Genomic DNA, 19783 nt, shown 5'->3' with positions numbered 1-19783 from the left:
AGTATGCAACAAGTGATTAGAGAAATCTGTAGGAAAGGGAAATCTGAATCAGAGGCAGCACTGTCTATCTGCCTACTGGGGTAGGTAAGGGCTTCAGAGAAGGGGTAGGATGGGCTGGGTTTACCAAGACAAAGGGTGGGAGTAGAGGCAGGCACCACTGGCAGAGAAATGGTGTCACCACCACGGAAGGGAAATTGGAGCTTCTGATCTTCTATAGATGCTTGCTTGGAACTGTCTTACTAACAGGCTTGGTCTAACCTCCTTTTTAAATAACAAAACAAACAAACAAACAAACAAAAAACTAGGACTACAAAGTGTCCAACGTTCCTGTGAATTTTGTGACCAGAGAATAAAGTGGAACCAAGCAGCCATCTTAGAACACAGACCTGTCCCTGGTACTGTATTCTTATCAAATACTTCTCCATTCCTTCCTGTCTGCCTCAGTAACCTTCTATGGATCCCCACCTAGTACAAGCAGGCCAACACTTGAATTTTTGGGCCAGATATCTTCTTCAGTTTCACTTTACCCAGTTGTAATCACAGAACCCTACGAGCTCTCTTCCAAGGACACCATGGGTATAGACCTTAAACCCTAGGCCCTGTTTCTACTAGCTGAAATGCCCTCCTCCTGCTTCAACCACCATGTACATCACTAAGGCTCCCAGATGTGACTGCCTCTGTGGGGCCTTTCCTGATCCTGGGATTCTAGCTGGAATCACATGCCTCCTCCTGCTTCATTACAGCAGTATTTATAGTGGGTTATAGTGAGGGGATGACAGAGATAGTTACAGTTAGGATGAAGGGTGATTATATAAATTATATATCTTGTAAAATAGCAAAGTGCTGTACAAATGTTAATGAGATTAAAGAATACGTTCTTAGCAGCACATACATACTACATACTCAACCAAGATTTACAAATCACAGAAATTGTTTCTTGACTTTTCCTTTTGATGTCTAATTATCTGACAAACTGCCTTATTTATTTACATCATTACTCCAGTAAGAAAAGTGGAATTCATATTTGAAACCTACGAACCTACAGAAAATGGTCTTTCTAAATTAACTACCACCCCACCTCACAACTGTTACTTCATGCTGTTGGCCCGTGATAAGCGCCATCATAACCTGGAATTACATACCAGAGGCTTTGTCGCCACAGACCACACAGTACTCTACCACCTGGGGCCGCTGGACGTCCGTCTTCCCCAGTAAACGCTCCACAGAGGCAGAATCCGTGACAATCTGAGAGAAACCAGGAAATAAACAGGGGTGCCAATTAAAAACCAGATCACTGCTGGGTGCGGTGGCTCATACCTGTAATCCCAGCACTTTGGGAGGCTGAGGCGGATGGATCACCTGAGGTCGGGAGTTCGACACCAGCCTGGCTAACACAGTAAAACACCGTCTCCACTAAAAATACAAAATTAGCTGGGTGTGGTGGCATGTGCCTGTAATCCCAACTATTTGGGAGGCTGAGGCAGGAGAACCACTTGAACCTGGGAGGTAGAGGTTGCAGTGAGCCAAGATTGCGCCATTGTACTCCAGCTTGAGCCACAACATGAGACTTCGTCTCAAAAAAACACACCAAAAAACAAAAAAAACAGATCACTAAGCAAAGTAATGTTTAACTATAAATTCTCAATGTTGGGTTTCTAAATAGGAGAACTCTGGACAGAACTGGGAAAACTCCAGATGACAACTTAATCTGACACCCAGAATGGCTCTGCCACTCATCCGGACTGCTCATCAGGTGGGTGGTTTCCCAGGGTCAGGCGCTGGTCTCCACTGATCTACTCTTCTATCTGGCTACTACAGCCACCCAAAATTGCAGGCCATGTGGGGAATCACACACAGATGCTTCAAAATAAAGATATTTAAGATTCTTCCCATAAAACAACTTGAATGTATGCAAAGAGGTGTACTGGCAGAGAAATAACCAAACTTTATTAATTAAATAACTAGGACTTCCATTGAGGCAGGTGGTGGTGAGTTGAACGAGAACAAATGAGCTTTGAAACCGGCTATCTTCCTTTCTCTCATTTATGGTGATTTTCTAGGTGAAGCAATTCATCTGGGAGAATGTTATAACTGATATCAATATGAGAAAGTGGAAAATAGTTATTATTTTAAAATGTACTTGAATTTGAGCCAACAATAAGCCTTAAAATGATTTATACATGGTAGGAACACATACAGAAACCATTATGTAGAATCACCTCTTGTGAAACATGCAACAAAATCAACAGCCATTCTTTCACAGACAAGGAGTACTCTAAAGAAGGAGGAAGGAATTCTGATTTCAGATGATCACAATGTACTCTGGGAAAGGAAGGATGAGACAGTATTTACTAAGTGCAGTGTAAGGTGTCTAAAAGAACAGATCTAAAAGCTGAACATGTTGGTGTTCTGATCCCAGCTCAATCAGAAGACAAAAAAATTCTTCCCTTCCTTAAGTTTCTTCATAGAACATCCCCACCCAAAACAGAGATTCTTAGTGGCATTAATTAATTCAATAGCCAAAATGTGGAAGCAACTTACATGTCTGCCAACACATGAAGAGATACAAAAAATGTGGTCTATATATACAGTGGAATATTACTCAGCTTTTAAAGGGATGGAATTCTGACACATGCTACAACATGGATGAAGCTTCACCTTTATGCTGGGTCAAACAAGCCAGTCACAAAAAGGCTGATTTCACCTATATGAGGTACCCAGAGTAGTCAAATTCATGAAGGCAGAAAGTAGAATGGTGGTTACCAGGGGCTGGAGGAGGGGGAGAGGTACTGTCCAATGAGTACAGAGTTTCAGCTTAGGAAGATGAAAAGAGTTACAGAGCTGGATAGTGGCACAACAATGTAAATCTACTTAATGCCACTAAACTGTACACCTAAAGTTGGTTAAGATGGTTAAGTTTTATGTTATGCGTATTTTATGAAAAATGGAAAAAAAAATTAAACACAACCCTGACAAAACATGTTCTGTGTTTGGCCATCATGGGATACTGACCTTGAGTCTCTGTTCTCTAGGTGTTGGGTTTGGAGATTCTATGCTTCCCAGCCTCATGCTGAGCAACAACCCTGCCTTCCTTCAATGTTTGTTGTTTTCCTTGATATAGACTGTTCTCAACCCCATCCTACCTTGATAGAGCAGGAAGAACCAGGGCAGAGATAGAGATAAGAATTCAGGGTCCCAGAGAGATTAGTACACAGTGGCACGTAAAGACAGAATGAAAAGCTGGTGCCACAGACCTGATGATCTGGACAAGTCAGTTCTTCGCTGGCTGTAGTCAGCCCTAGGTGGTGCCTTTAAAATATCAAGGGCTGCCACTTGATGGCCTTAGGTAAGAAAAATTCTCCAGTGGCCTCAGTGCCAGCTTTCGCATGCTAGTCTCCTGTGGCCACTGACTTCCTGGTTGTACTTCCATCCTGAGTGTTATAGTTCACTGTCTTCGGGGCCTTGCCACTGGTTTGCTGGTTTATTACTCTGGCCAAAGCAGCAACTTGCCATGTTTGCAGGTCCCCACAGAACCTTCCATGGATAGATTTGGCCTCCAAAGCAGATGTAAGAACAAGTTCAACAGCAGAAATGCTGAAACAAATAACTGTTCAAAGACCTTACCTGGATCCTGCCAGGGACGAGGTTGTCTGAGGTGGTGAATATGAGTTGCTTGGCACTGGATGACTCTGGGGAAGCCAGGATCACCTTCCCAGTTCCAGCTCCATCTGGGCTGGTCAGGATGAACTGCTGTTTGGGGGATCCAGAGGCGTCCACTGCGGTGACTATCTGGATCTTCTGTCCTGTCTGCTGGTCTGTGACAATCTGTAAGACACAACATGGAGGCTGCTCTCATGGAGTGTCACAAGACCCATGCATTTGCAGATGGTGCTCAAAGTGGTGACTGCCAAACACCAGCCCTTGAATTAATGCTGTCTAACATGCAGTTTCACCACTTCATGGTGAACTGAGAAAAATACAACATAATAGTGAGCTTTTCAGAAACAAATTTTTATAAAGCTAATTTTAGTCTAGGACTATATCTTTTCTACTGTTTGTAGAATTAAAATGCCTTTTCTTTTATGAAATGAAGGCAATAATAAATAATAGATGATAGGTTTAACTTTTTGAAAAGTCCTTGTATTCACTTAATAAAAAATGTAGGCAATCCTTATTCTTTTGAAATGCTACTGATCTGCAAAATCCAAAAACCTGGGAATGATTGCTTCAAAGATGGCCTCTTTCTAAAAGGTCCTATAAATAATATTGCCTTGAGTTGAGAGAATTACAGGGAGACCCTTGCTGAAACACACTCAACTCACCATTGACTGACCACCCACCTCCTTCACTCCCACTTTCTGACTCCAAGGTCTTTAAGAATAGCGACTACATCTGATTCACTGCTATATCCCCAGGGCCAGCACAAGGGCCAGCACATGGAAAGAAGACAATAAAAGATTATAGGATGCACTGAAGGCAGTGGGCACTAACTCTGGAGAAGTCTTGACCCTTATTCCTCTGGGAGTGCTCACTCTTCAAAAGCCTTGCTCTTCACACAGTCCTTGTCTAATTGCATCGGTCACCACAAAAATAGTTGCTATGACAAGAATGACTCTTTTATTCTTGCTCATGAAGTTCTTTGAAGTTGTTCTAATCGTCATCCTGCCTCTCTCCTAGGCCAGGTGTTCCTGGCTTGCAGCACTGCCACCTCTCCCTCAAGAAACCGGCAGACTCTTACTGCAGAGGACTCTTGAGCTGCTGCTGCTGTGCTGGGTGAGGGGAAACGTGCTATGTTGCTGGCTGGAACTCAGTTTCCTACAGCACAGCACAGCACATTTATGGGCAGATCTAGCACCTGTACCACTTCTTGACAGACTTTTGAAATGGAACTCTGGCCAGGAATGGTGGCTTACGCCTGTAATCACAGCACTTTGTGAGGCTGAGGTGGAAGGATCACCTGAGGTCATGAGTTCAAGACCAGCGTGGTCAACATGGTAAAACCCCGTCTTTACTAAAAGTACAAAAATTAGCTGGGTGTCGTGGTGGTTGCCTATAGTCCCAGCTACTAGGGAGGCTGAGGCAGGACAATCGCTTGAACCCGAGAGGCGGAGGTTGCACTGAGCTGATATCTCGCCACTGCACTCCAACCTGAGCAACAAGAGGGAAATTCCATCTCAAAAAGAAAAAAAAAAAAAGAAATGGAACTCCAAGGTTGAGACAACAAACTCATATAGTCTAACACAACAGTTTTGCTAATTGCAATATGGAAAGTAAGACAGTGTTGACTGGCTCAAAATAAAATGACACAGGCAAGAAAAGATTCAATCACTTAAATGTTTACTGAGCACCCACTATGAGTCAAGCACTGTTCTAGGTACTAGGAATAGGGACGTGAACAAAAAAAAGGTCCCACCTTCATGAAACTGAACTTCTAGTGGGGGAAACAGATTGTGAACACTGAATATGAATAAAGAATATCAGTCAGTGTAAATGCCCTGGAGAAAACAAAAAGCAGAATAAACAGAGAAAGCATGACATTGGGAAGAAGGCTGGGATGCATCTTTAGGAGGAAAGACCTCTCCGAGTGAGTGACACCGAGCAAAGACTTGAATGAAACACAAGAGGAAACTGTGCAAAAATGTGGCAAAGCTACAGGACACAGCTGAGTGCAAGACCAGAGAGGACAGCACAATAGGACGACAGATGCAAGAATGAATTCTCGGCTGATTGTGGGACAAACCCCAGTATATCATCATTTCCAACTAAAGGGGCAAAAGATCTTTAAGGCTCAAGAAGAACAGATTTGGAGGGAATAAAAGGAAGAACCTTTCATTGTTACAACCTGTGGCATGCCCAGAGTCCCCCAGACACATAAAACATGAGACAGAAAACCTTGTGAAAAGAATTATCTTTAAAAAACTCTCCTACCCAAGGCTGAACTGAAAGATTGCAGACACGAGCTAGTTGACACAGTCTCAGCTGCCACAGAACCACAGAAGGCGTTCTTGCCTTAGATAAAGAAGTTGGCCTTTGGAAGCCCCCATAACCTTGAGCTCTGTGAGTCAAATGTCTATCTTTTTTTTTTTTTTTTTGAGACAGAGTCTTGCTTTGTCACCCACACTGGAGTGCAGTGGGATGAGAATGGCTCACTGCAGTCTCAACCTCCTGGGCCCAAGCAATCCTTTTGCCTCAGCCTTCTGTGTAGGTGGGACCACAGGCACGTGCCACCACATCCAGCTAATTGTTTTAGAAATTTTTCTTGTAGAGATTGAGTCTCATTTTGTTGCCCAGGCTGGCCTCAAATTCCTGGGCTCAAGCGATCCTTCTGCCTTGGCCTCCCAAAGTGCTGGGATTACAGTCATGAGCCACCAATACTGGCTCATGTCTATCAATTCTTACTTCCTTCCTAAACTATTTTCCCTGTTAAGAAATGAAATAGTTATGTGATTGACAGGGTCTTCAATTACCAACTAAAACCAAGGCAACATTAGTAATTCCTCTGCCCTTGTGTGTTCAGAGATGACCCCATGCTGTGCCTGAGCACACACAAGTAACCAGCATGTTATTTCCTTTTATGCTCTTCTCCAGTCACTATGGTTGAGGTATGGCAGGTATGGGGCCAGGGTATGGTGTTGGGAGGCAGAAGTGACTGGTTCCAGACAGGGACAGCAGCTCTTAGTGGCTGTTTATAACATACTCCAAAGGCTCAGAATATATATTTTTTTTTTGAGAGAGGGTCTTGTTCTGTTACCCACGTTGGAGTGCAGTGACATGATCCTGGCTCACTGCAGCCTTGACCTCCCAGGCTCAAGCCATCTTCCCATCTCAGCCTCTAGAGTAGCTGGGACTACAGGTAAGCACTATCATGCCTGGCAATTTTTTTTTGTTGTTGTTCTGTAGAGATGCGGTCTCACTATGTTGCCTAAGCTAGTCTTAGACATCTGGGCTCAAGTGATCCTTGTGCTCTGTCTCCCAAAGTATTGGGATTATAGGTGAGAACCAATGCACCCAGCTAGATTATTATTTTCTTTTTTTCTCAAAGACTCACACTCGTAAAAATTCAATGAATTACTTATAATTTTTGGGTTTCTTATCTTCTCTATTTTTTCTTTGCGACAGAGTCTCTCTCTGTCATCCAGGCTGGAGTGCAGTGGTGCATTCTTGGCTCACTGCAACCTCCAACTCCCTGGTTCAAGTGATTCTCCTGCCTCAGCCTCTCGAGTAGCTAGGATTATAGGCATGTGCCACCACGCCCAGCTAATTTTTTTATATTTTCAGTAGAGATGGGGTTTCACCATGTTGGCTGGGATGGTCTCGACCTCCTGACCTTGTGATCTGCCCACCTTAGCTTCCCAAAGTGCTGGGATTACAGGTGTGAGCCACCGTGCCTGGCCAATTTTTGTGTTTCTTAATCTTCACCCTCCTAAGACATTTGTATCCTTCATTTAGAGAGATCACTTCCATAAAAAATCTTAAAATGCAGGCAGAAAAAAAAATCTGCCAAATAACCTACTGAAACACAAAGGTAACCATTAGGCAAGACCTTGTTAACAAACACTAACAGATAGATTCCTATTTAATGACCTAGAGGAAACATTGCAAGGATATATCCAAGCTCATTAAAATTTAAGTCAGCTGTGGAGAAGAGGTACTGTGTATAGAACTGTACCCCATGAAAAGATATATTGCAGCCAGAATTCCCAGTATCTATTAATGTGATCTTACTTGGAAGTACAGCCTTTGCAAATGTAATCAGGATAAGATGAGGTCATACTACATTAGGGTGGGCCCTAATTCAATGACTGGTGTCCTTATAACACGTCCATGTGGCCATGGAGGCAGAGATTGGAGTGATGCAGCTACAGGCAAGCAAGGAATACCAAGGACTGCTGGGACCCACCAGAAGCAAGGAAGAGGCAAGGAAGGACACTCTCCTAGAACCTTCAGAGAGCATGGCCCTGCCAATACCTTGATTTCAGACTTCTGGTCACCAGAAGGTTGGGAAAAATGAATTTCTATTGTGTTAAGCCACCAAGTTTGTGGTAATTTATTGTGACCGCCTGGAAAACTAATACAAGAAGCAAATTGTATTTAATTTCTTTACTTGCAACAAAAGTTTTTAACTTCCAGGCTGAGCGCTGTGGCTCAGGCCTGTAATTCCAGTACTTTGCAAGGCTGAGGTGGGTGGATCACGAGGTCAAGGGACTGAGACCATCCTGGCCAACATGGTGAAACCCTTGTCTCTACTAAAAATACAAAAATTAACTGGGCACGGTGGCACATGCCTGTAGTCCCAGCTACTCAGGAGGCTGAGGCAGGAGAATTGCTTGAACCCAGGAGGCAGAGGTTGCAGTGAGCCAAGATTGTGCCACTACACACTCCAGCCTGGCGAGAGAGCAATACTCTGTCTTAAAAAAAAAAAGTTCTTAACTTCCTGAGTGTAAACTATAAAAACTTGGGGGAAAGGGAGTAATGTCGTGTAGTTTCTGTGATTTTTAAGGCCCCCAATAGCCTACCTATACAGTCAGAGCTGCTATAATGCTTGTTGTGAAAAGGTGAATTTGTTGAGCAAGATTGATATGTTAGTGAATAATTTGCATATAATGCAGATTTTGTGTTTATGCGTGGTTTCTTCCATGAGTAACACTAGGTAAACAGAAAACAACATTTAACTGAAGTGATCCATGCAGGAATACTCAGTACACATGGTATGAGTCACATTTAATCCATCTGGTGATTTCAGGTCACCCTGTGTCCACAATTCACAGTAACTCATGAGATGCAATCCTCCCTATACCTACCTCCACAAAGAAACTGCAGGGTTTTTTCAAGGTAAAGTGCCGTATTTATCACAGTCACTATGTATTTAACCACTTGCAGGTTTTATTAGATTCACCATCTGTTTTTTAATGTGTTACTGGCAAAGTTTTTGAGTATTGTGCCACTAATCTCATTTTTCCCTAGTAGTCCTGTGGTTTTCACTACACAATCCTGGCGAAGTGTGGGAATTTTCAGGAACACACATGTTACATTATAGCAGGACTGACTTTACTAAGCTAAGGTCCTCTCTAGTTCTAATCCCAAAGGACCTTGGAATGATCTGACACATCACCATTCTCCCCCATGTTACCCACTCTGTTCCAGCCAGCTTAACATCTCTGTTGTAAAGAAGAGCCTGCCAACAAATGGCCTGAAGGTGAAAACCAGCCACTGGATAACTTCTGTTTGACAATCCAAAAAAAATTTTTTTTTCTTGAGATCAGGTCTTGCTCTGTCACCCAGGCTGAAGTGCAGTAGCACGATGTTGTCTCTTTACAACCTCCACCTCTCAGCCTCAAGTGATCCTCACTTCAATATCCCAAGGAACTTTGACTACAAGCTCGTGTCACCATGCCCAACTAATATTTGCATTTTTTGTAGAGATGACGTCTCATTATGTTGCCCAGGCTGATCCTGAACTCCTGAGCTCAAGTGATCCACCTACCTCGGCCTCCAAAGTGCTGGGATTACAGGTGTGAGCCACTGCGCCAAGCCTCCTAAAATTTTTAAAAAAACTAGTTGCTAACATCTAAAAACTTGAGTATCTCCCGTAACAATAAGATTTATAGTTCTCTTGACAAACTGGAAGCTCAGGTCATCCTGGGCTCAAGTTCTCCCCATGGTGCCAGGTGGCTGGAGCTGGGTGTGGGTTGGCTACCCCTTTAGATGAGGCAGTCTCTCCAGTCTTGGCAAAGAGTGGGAATTTTCAGGAACACACATGTCACATTATAGCAGAACTGACTTTACTAAGCTAAGGTCCACCCGTATCTTCACCTTGCCACCTCTTTCACTGTAAACACCTGAGACAGGGCTTGGTGGCTACAGACATGAACAGAATGCTTGCTTTACTACTTCCCAGCTGTGTCAACTTGAAGCAGTTACATAAGCCCTTAAGCTCCATTTATATATCTATGAAAAAGATGATTAGGAAAGTGAAATGATACATGTAAGAAACTCCTTGGTACACTGCCCAGAACATGACAGGACCTTGGTAAAGTATTTCTTCCCTCTAAACTCTGACATATTCCTTTCCTCATTCAGCCTTGTCTTAACCCTTTCATCTTATCAAATTGCTCCCATTGAAAAAGTCAAGACTTTTTACCATGGCTTACTCACTCTTTCATTCATTCCTCAAATATTTACTGAGGGTCTACTTTGTCAGGCAGTGTGCTAGACAGTGGCATATGAAGATGGCTCCTGCCCTCATGAAGCTTTTAGTTCAGTGGAAGAGACTGGCAATAAACAAGGAAACAAACCAGTCAGTAAACAATTTCAATCTATGGTACATGTTATGAGGGAAAAGATACGTTGGGGTAACCTTGACTAACAAAAGTATTTAACTTTAGAAAGAGAGGTCAGGGAAAACCTCTGTGACAAGGTGACGTTTAAGACAAGATTTCGGCTGGGTGGCATGGTGGCTTACGCCTGTAATCCCAGCACTTTGGGAGGCTGAGGAGGGCGGATCACCTGAGGTCAGGAGTTTGAGACCAGCCTGGCCAACATGATGAAACCCTGTCTCTACTAAAAAAACCACAAAATTAGCCAGGTATGGTGGCGCATGTCTGTAATCCCAGCTACTTGGGAGGCTGAGGCAGACGAATCACTTGAACTTGGGAGGCAGAAGTTGCAGTGAGCTGACACTGTGCCACTGTACTCCAGCCTAGGCGACAAGAGTGAAACTCCATCTCAAAAAAAAAAAAAAAAAAGACCAGACTCAAGGCTGAGAAGACAGCAGCCAGATAAATTTTAGTTTTCCCAGCAAAGAGAAATATTCTGGCATATGAAAAGCCCTGGGAGGAACAAACTCTTGGGAACTGCTATCAGGCCCATGGACAACCAGCATGGCCCAGGAGCCTTGAGAGGGAGGTGGGACGACCCTGCTCCATGTTGGGATTTCTGAGTACAATGAGAATCCCTTCAAGGTTTTGTCTGCCCACCCAAAACCAGCTCTTCAGATTTCCTATACTATTTATATATACACACCCACCCACCTACCCACTCATATACATAAACACAATTTCCTATAGTATATATAGCATTTAAGCATACCAAAAGATAATAGCAAAGAGACTGACTAAAAACAAAAAGGGTAAAAGGAACCTTCTTTAAAAAAGGTTTGCAGGCTGGGCGCGGTGGCTCACGCCTATAATCCCAGCACTTTGGGAGGCCGAGGCGGGTGGATCACGAGGTCAAGAGATCGAGACCATCCTGGTTAACATGGTGAAACCCCGTCTCTACTAAAAATACAAAAAATTAGCTGGGCATGGTGGCGCGTGCCTGTAGTCCCAGCTACTCGGGAGGCTGAGGCAGGAGAATTGCCTGAACCCAGGAGGCGGAGGTTGCGGCGAGCTGAGATCGCGCCATTGCACTCCAGCCTGGGTAACAAGAGCAAAACTCCATCTCAAAAAAAAAAAAAAAGGTTTGCAAAAAGGTAAAGAAGTCCTGACCTTTGCAAAAAGATAAATCTTTTGCTTAAGTATAAATTTTAGCTGGTATGAATAGCTTTGAATTATTATTTTATTTATTTTTTTGAGACAGGGTCTCGCTCTGTGGCCCAGGATGGAGTGCAGCGGCATGATCACAGCTCACTGCAGCCTCAACCTTCTGGACTCAAGCAATCCTTCCACCAAAGCCTCCCAAGTAGGGACTATAGGAACGCATCACCATGTCTGGCTAATTTTTAGTTTTTTTTGTAGAGACAGAATCTCACTTTGTTTCCCGGGCTGGTCTCAAACTCCTGGGCTCAAGTGATTAGCCTTCTTCAGCCTTCCAAAGTGATGAGATTACAGTTATAAGCCACTGTGCCCGGCCTAGATGGAGGATATTAATCCAAATATATCAATAATCACTTTAAATATGAATGATCCACATGCACCAATGAAAAGACAGATTGTCAGCTGGGTAAAAACACAAGACCCTTGTGAAATTATATAGGAAACAGAAAAAAAAAAGGGAAAAAAATCAAGCTCCCGCAATACATACTGCCTACAGGAGACCCATTTCATGTATAAAGACACAGACAGATGCAAAATAAAGGGATGGAGTAGCTGACAGTGGTGCACATCTGTGGTCCCCACTACTTGAGAGGCTGAGGCAGCATGATAGCTTGGGCTCAGGAGTTTGAGGTTGTAGTGCCCTATGATTCTGTCTGTGAATAGTAAATGTAAGTGCCCTTCAGCCTGGGCAACGGAGCAAGACTCTCTTAAAAAAAAATGAAAGTCGACCAGGCACAGTGGCTCACATCTGTAGTCCCAGCACTTTGGGAGGCTGAGGCAGGTGGATTGCTTGAGCTCAGGAGTTGGCAACATGGTGAAATCCCACCTATACAGAAAAAAAAAAAAAAAAAAAAAGTGTGTGTGTGTGTCCAGGCATAGTGGTATGTGCCTGTAGTCCCAGCTACTCAGGAGGTGGAGATAGGAGGATGGCTTGAGCTTGTGAGGTAGAGGCTGCAGTGAGCTGTGTTTATGCCACTGCACTCCAGTCTGGGTAACACAGTGAGATCCTGTCTCAAAAAGAAAAAAAAGAAAGAAAGAAAGAAAAAAATCAAAGCATAGAGAAAGTTATACTGTGCTAGCAACTAACACTAATAAAAAGAAAGCTGGAGAAATAATAGCAATTTCAGACAAAGCAGACTTCAGAACAAGGAAAATAAACTTATAAAGGGAGGCACTACATAATAAGAAAGGGGCGGCTGGGCATGGTGGCTCATGCTTGCAATCCCAGCACTTTGGGAAGTGGAGGCAGGAGGATTGCTTGAGACTAGGAGTTCAAGACCAGCCTGGGCAACATAGTGAGATCCTGTTAAATAAATAAATAAATAAATAGCAAGGGGTCAATTCTCCAAAAAGACACAATGAGGCAAAGACTGATAGAACTGCAAGGAGAAAAACAGAGAAATCAACAGTTATAATTGGCTTTTTGATTCAGCTTGTTGAGATAACAATAAATCTTTGTCATCAATATCTTATCCCTTCCTCCCAGCTTTTTGTCTACAAGCTTGATAAACCTACCTTCTCTTTGTTCAAAGAGGTGAAAACACTCAATGGGCCAGAGGCAGGTTCAGAGCCCTGGGGAAGACAACTTCCCATAAGTGAATATTGATTGGTTAATAATGACAATACTATTAATAATAGTTATTATATCATTAGTACATACTGAACATTATGATGTGCCAGGCATCGTTCTAAGCACTTTATAAGCAATATCCCTTTGATCCTTCATAATAACTTTGTCAGGCAGGTACTACTATTATGTATATTTTCCAAATGAAGAAAGTGAGGCATTAAAAAGTTAATTGGCCAAGGTCAAAAAAGCTAAGTGGGGCACTGGATTTGACTTCAAGTGGGGGCCCTTGCTGTGAATTACATATTAAGATATACTGCCTCTCAATTTGGAAGCAAGTAAGTAATAAAATGGTACTTCATCCCAATAGTCTGAAACAACAGTTCGGGCTTTTGCTTTAAATGTAAGTTAGTTAAATAAACATAAGCGTTTCTTTAATTTTTTAAAGAATCAGTGAGGTTGTACTATATTTGATGTTGAAGAGGCACAACTCCTTAGTGAAACCCTTAGGCAGGTTTGTTTTTGGAAAGGGTTCAGGAAAGGCAGGGTTGCCTTTGGCAGGTAGCTGGAACCAAGTGGGACTGGTGCAGGTACCTGAATGCGCTGAGGTGAGGCTACAGCAGAGTCGGTGGAGATTATCTGGATGCGTGGGGAGGGGCTGGTCATCCCTGGAGATTCTGGCCGAGAGGTCTGTGTACGTGTTACCTGTGGGCGAGAAGTGGGCTGGATCACAAGGGGGTTCAGAATAATGCCCAGTGGTGGCCTGAAGACCATACCTCTTGCTTTCACTGTGGCCTGGAATGATAAACTTGTGTGGTTCTGAGGTATGGACCCAGAAGGATGACAAAGGAATCGATGAGATGTTGCTACAGGATGCCCCCAGGAAAATACAACCTTAAAACAGCTGTTTCTAATGTTGGAAATGCAAGAAGAAGCCAAAGGAATTTGCAGTTCTGCTCTGCACACTTTAATAAAGTAAAAACCTACCAAAATAACATTTTATAGATGATCTTTGAATGTTATCCCTGTCTCCAAAGCCACCTGTAAAACACTCCTTTAAGATGATGGTTTCCCGAGAAAGGCTCTCACAACACAGCAGAGGATGACAAACAAAACCAACATTACACTGAAAACTACTGGAATTAGTACTTATGAAGGGGTTCTGATAATTTCTCAGCCCCAGTGGGATGGAGCTGGGAAAAGCCTGTCAGGACCATAGGGTCTGAAATTTAGTCAATACCTATACCAAAGGCAAGGTTCAAGGTGCTGAGTGACCATCTGGCCATTTGAAGCGGGCAGATATATTTTTTTCTTGATAGAAAGCGTATTGTGGCTGGTTGTGGTGGATCATACCTGTAATCCCAGCACTTTGGGAGGCCAAGGTGGGCGGATCACTGGAGGTCAGGAGTTAGAGACCAGCCTAACATGGTAAAACCCTGTCTCTACTAAAAATACAAAATTAGCCAGGTGTGTGCCTGTAATCCCAGCTACTTGGGAGGCTGAGGCAGAAGAATTGCTCAAACCCAGGAGGCAGAGGTTGGAGTGAACCGAGATTGTGCCATTGCACTCCAGCCTGGGCAACAAGAGCGAAATTCCAACTAAAAAAAAAAGTGTATTGTGAACCAATACTTTATAAACTCTTCCTAAAATTAGAAGAAAACACTTCCTAATTCTGTGAGGCCAATATTACCTGATACTGAAACCAAAGACATCACAGGAAAAGAAAACTACAGACCCATCCCTCTTACGAAAAAGAGTCGCAAACAATCGTCTACAGAACACTAGCAAACTGAATCCAGTGGTATATAAAGGATTACACACCACGAATAAGTGGGGTTTACTTTAATCTCAGGAATGCAGGCTTGTTCAAATATGAAAATCAAACAGTTCTATATATCGCATTAAAGGAATAAAGGACAGAAGCCACACAATTATTTCAACTGATGGAGAAAAAGCATTAAACAAAATCCAACTCATGATAAAATTCATGATAAAAACACTCAACAAACAAGATACAAAAGGAAAGTTCTCAATCTGATAAAGGGTCTCTCTCTATAAAATACTCACAGCTAACAGTATACTTAGTGGTAAGACTAAAAGCTTTCCTCCTAAGGTTAGGAACAAGATGAGGACCTCTGCGCTCTCTACTTCTACTCAACATTTCACTAGAGGTTCTAGTCAGGGCAATTAGCAAAGAAAAAGAATAAAAACATTCAGAATACAAAAGAAAACTATCTCTGTTTCCAAATAACATTATCTCATATACAAAAAATCCCATGGAATACACACACACACACACACACACACACACACACACACAAAAAAAAAAAAAAAAAAAAAAAAAACCATCAGATCTAGTAGAGGGGTTTCAAGATATAAGATCAAAATAAAAAATCGGCCAGGTACAGTGGCTCAAGCCTATAACCTGGGCACTTTGGGAGACCAAAGAGGGAGAATCACTTGAGGTCAGGAGTTTGAGACCAGTCCAGACAACAAAGCAAGACCCCTGTCTCTACAAAAAAATTAAAAAATTAGCTGTGTGTGGTGGTGCAAGCCTGTAAGTCCTTGGTACTCAGAAGGCTAAGTCCCAGGTACTCAGAGGACTGCTTGAGCCCAGAAGTTCTAGGCTGCAGTGAGTCATGATCGTGTTACTACATAGCCTGGGCAAGAGTCTGCCTCAAAAACAAAAAACAAGGCCAGGCACACTGGCTCACACCTATAATCCCGGAACTTTGGGAGGCTGAGGCAGGTGAATTACTTGAGGTCAGGAGTTCAGGACCAGCCTGGCCAACATGATAAAGTCCCATTTCTACTAAAAAATACAAAAATCAGCTGGGCGTGGTGGCAGGTACCTGTAATCCCAGCTACTCAGGAGGCTGAGACAGGAGAATTGCTTGAACCACCTTAGGAGGTGGAAGTTGCAGTGAGCCAAGATTGCACCATTGTACTCCAGCCTGAGTGACAAGAGCAAAATTCTGTCTCAAAAAAAAAACAAAAAAAACAAAAAAAAACCTGAAGAACAAAAACACAATCATCAATTGTATTTTTACATATTAGTAATGAGCAACCTGAAAATTAAATTAAGGAAGTAATCCCATTGACCATGCATCAAAAAGGATATTTAGAAATAAATCAATTTAACAAAAGGAATTCAAGATTTGTATATTGAAAACCATAAAATATTGCTATTAGAAATTTAAAACACCTAAATAAATGAAGTCATTTGTGTTCTTATTGTTAAGATGATGATATTCCCCAAACTGATTTACAGATTCAATGTATTCCCTAATCAGAATGTAAAGTGCTTTTCTGCATAAATTGACAAGTTGATCCTAAAATTAATATAGAAATACAAGGGACCCAGAATATCCAAAACAATCTTGAAAAAGAACAAAATTGGAGGACTCACACTTCCTGATTTCAAAATGTATTTGCAAAGCTACAGTAATTAAAACAGTGTGGAATCCAGCAATCAGACTTCTGGGTATTTACCCAAAAGATTTGAAATCAGTTTGTCGAAGAGACGTCTGAACTCCCATGTTCTTTGCAGCACTGTTTGTAATAGCCAAGTTATATAATCAACTAACATGTCCATCAACAGATGAATGAATAAGAAAACATGGTATATATACACAATGGAATACTATTCAGCCTTTAAGAAGAAGGAAATTCTGTCATTTCTGACAACATGGATGTAACTGGAAAACATTATGGTAAGTGAAATAAGCCAGGCACAGAAAGACAAATGCCATGTGTTTTCACTTACATGTGGAATCTAAAAGAATCAAACTCACAAAAACAGAGTAAATTGGTAGTTACAAAGGCTGAGGGGCAGCGGAAATGGGGAGATGAAAGTCAGGTCAAAAGGTACAAAATCTTAGGAGGAATACTTTCCTTTTTTTAGATCTACTGCACAGCATGGCAAATACAGTTATTAACAGCCTATTGTACGTTTCAAAATTGGTAAGAGTAAATTTCAAATATTCTCACAGCAAAGTTAAGTATTTGAGGTGATGGATATGTTAATAAGCTTGATTTAATTTTTACACATTGTAGTCACAGATCATAACGTCACTTTGTACTGTAAATATATGCAATTATAAACTATCAATCTGTGACTTAAAAAAAACCACTGCAGTACTGGCATAAAGACAGACATACGGATCAATGGAATATAACAGAGAACCCAGAAATAAACTCTTACGTATATGTTGTATGTTCAAATTTGATAAAGGTGCCATGATAATTCAATAGGCAAAGAGCAGTCTTTGACAAATGGTGATGGGACAACTGGAAATCAAATGCAGGAGAACAAGTCTGGACACTTACCTTGCACTATTACAAAAAAAAATCAAAATGGATCAAAGATCTAAATCTAAGAGTTAAAAGTAAAAACTCTTAGAAAATACAGGGGTAAATCTTTGTGAACTTGAATTAGGTGACAGTTTCTTAGATGATATCAAAAGCAAAAGCAAAATACAAAAGAAGAAAACTGTCTCTGTTTGCAAATAACATTATCTCATATACAAAAAAATCTCAGGAATGCAGGCTTGTTCAAATATGAACAAGCAGCACAAGAAAAATTAGAAAATGATCATCAAAACTAGAAAGTTTTTTTTTTTTTTTTGAGACAAGACCTTACTCTGTCACCTGGGTTGGAGTGCAGTAGCACAATTATGGCTCACTGCAGCCTCATCCTCCTGGGTCCAAGCAATCCTCCCTCCCACCTCAGCTTCCTGAGTAGCTAGGATCAAAGGTATGTGCCACCATGCCTGACTAATTTTTTTTTTTTTTTTGACAGGGCCTCACTCCCAGATGCCCAAGCCAGAGTGCAGGGGCACGATCTTGGCTCACTGCAGCTTCAACCTCCCAGGCTCAAGTCTGCCCACCTCAGCTTCCCCAGGTAGCTGGGACTATGGGCGTGTACCCCCTAATTTTTTTTTTTTTTTTTTTGGAGATGGTGTCTTGCTCTGTCGCCAGGCTGGAGTGCAGTGGCACAATCTTGGCTCACTGCAACTTCCACCTCTCGGGTTCAAGCGATTCTCCTGCCTCAACCTCCTGAGTAGGTAAGATTACAGGCCCCTGCCATCACGCCCAGCTAATTTTTTGTATTTTTAGTAGAGATTAGGTTTCACTATGTTGGCCAGGCTGGTCTCAAACTCCTGACCTGGTGATCCACCCACCCTGGCCTCCTGAAGTGCTAAGATTAAAGGTGTGAGCCACTGTACCCAGCCAATTTTAAATTTTTTTGCAGAGATGGGGTCTCCCTATGTTGCCCAGACATGTCTCCAACTCCTGGCTCAAGCAATCTTTCCTTCTTGGCCTCCCAAAGTGTTAGGATTACAGGTGTGAGCCAGCATACCTGAACCCAAATTAATAACTTCTGTGTTTCAAAAGACACCATCAAGAAAGTGAAAAGACAACCTATAAAATGGAAAAAAAAACTGTAAATCATATATCATTCTATCATTATAACTTAAAATCCCAATTTAAAAGTGGGCAAAGAGTTAAACAGACATTTCTCCTAGAAGATATACAAACGGCCAATAAGCACAGGAAAAGATGTTCCAAGATCATTAGTTATTAGGGAAATGCAAATCAAGACCATGAGGAGATACCACTTCATATCCACTAGGATAGCTACAATATAAAAGATGGACAGTAACAAGTATTGGTGAAAATGTGGAGATGGGAACCTTCATACATTGCTGGTAGTAATGTAGAATGGTATAGTCACTTTGTTCCTCAAAGGGTAAACACAGAGAGTTGCCATATGACCCATAATTTCACTCCTAGGTACATACGCAAGACAAAGAAAAACATTATGTCCACACAAAAGCTTGTGTAAAAATGTTCACAACAGCATTAGTGATAATAGGTAAAAAGTAGAAACAACTCAGATCTCTCAAATGATAAATGGATAAATAAAACATGTAATGGAGTATTATATGGCAATAAAAAGAATGAAGTGCTGATACATGCTACAACATGGATGAATCAGCCATAAAAGACCACCATGTATTGTATGATTCCATTTATTTAAAATGTCCAGAATAGGCAAATCCACGGGGACAGAAAGTAGATTAGTGGTTGCCAGGGGATAGGGGAATGAGAGAAGCAAGAATAATTGCTAAGAGATGCAAGTTTTTTAGTGGGGCATGATGAAAATATTCCAGATTTCCATAGTGGTGATGGCTGCATACTCTTGTCAATGTACTTAAAACCCACTAAGCGGTATATTTTAAAAGGATGAATTTTATGGTGTATTAATTATATCTCAATTTAATAAAATATATCAATTAATTCATTGTGGGCTATTAAAACTTTTTATTTTGTAAGCATAAATTTTAATAAACAGATTCACTACAATGAAGTCAACAAAATCCAGTATTTTTACAGTGACTTTTAGCTTAAAAAATATGGATCAGCTTCTCTTAGCTAAGAAATAGGCAGGATAAGCACAACCATTTTATAGGAGGTATGGTGAGGCTGAGATTCTTCAAGGTATGTCTCCTAGGATTCATGTACAGACAACAGCTAGTTCTGTTTATTTGTAACTAAAAAGGCTGGCCAAACACTTTATTGGCACATATTCATTGAATCCTTGAATAAAGAACATGTAGAATTTTGATTGAGTCTATTAGTCTGCAAGTTAATTCTGCCAGTTTCAGATACAGTTATA

The 19783-nt window shown here is 41.7% G+C and overlaps 1 protein-coding gene across 6 annotated transcripts in view; it reads right to left on the bottom strand.

The window, feature by feature from the left end:
* Positions 1-19783, bottom strand: part of NR2C2 (nuclear receptor subfamily 2 group C member 2) — a 91253-nt gene that overhangs the window by 27598 nt on the left and 43872 nt on the right. For 2 of the 6 annotated variants that reach the window (XM_021675780.2, XM_012472678.2), the window contains exons 2-5: positions 13696-13806; positions 13050-13106; positions 3625-3825; positions 1143-1245 (exon numbers count right to left, since the gene is read on the bottom strand). In XM_021675780.2, coding sequence (XP_021531455.1) covers positions 1143-1245; positions 3625-3825; positions 13050-13106; positions 13696-13767 — 433 coding nt within the window. In that variant the 5' untranslated portion in view covers positions 13768-13806. Of the gene's footprint in view, positions 1-1142; positions 1246-3624; positions 3826-10155; positions 10235-13049; positions 13107-13695; positions 14110-19783 lie in introns of those variants that run through there. The other 4 variants (XM_012472668.3, XM_012472697.2, XM_012472688.3 and 1 more) reach the window with 4 other exon arrangements.

This window comes from Aotus nancymaae, unplaced genomic scaffold (assembly GCF_030222135.1).
Source record: "Aotus nancymaae isolate 86718 unplaced genomic scaffold, 86718_ANA_hifiasm-v0.15.2.pri h1tg000046l, whole genome shotgun sequence".
Taxonomy (NCBI): domain Eukaryota; kingdom Metazoa; phylum Chordata; class Mammalia; order Primates; family Aotidae; genus Aotus; species Aotus nancymaae.
The sequence above is the reverse complement of the archived record's forward strand: the minus strand, read 5'-3'. Positions and strand labels throughout refer to the sequence as shown.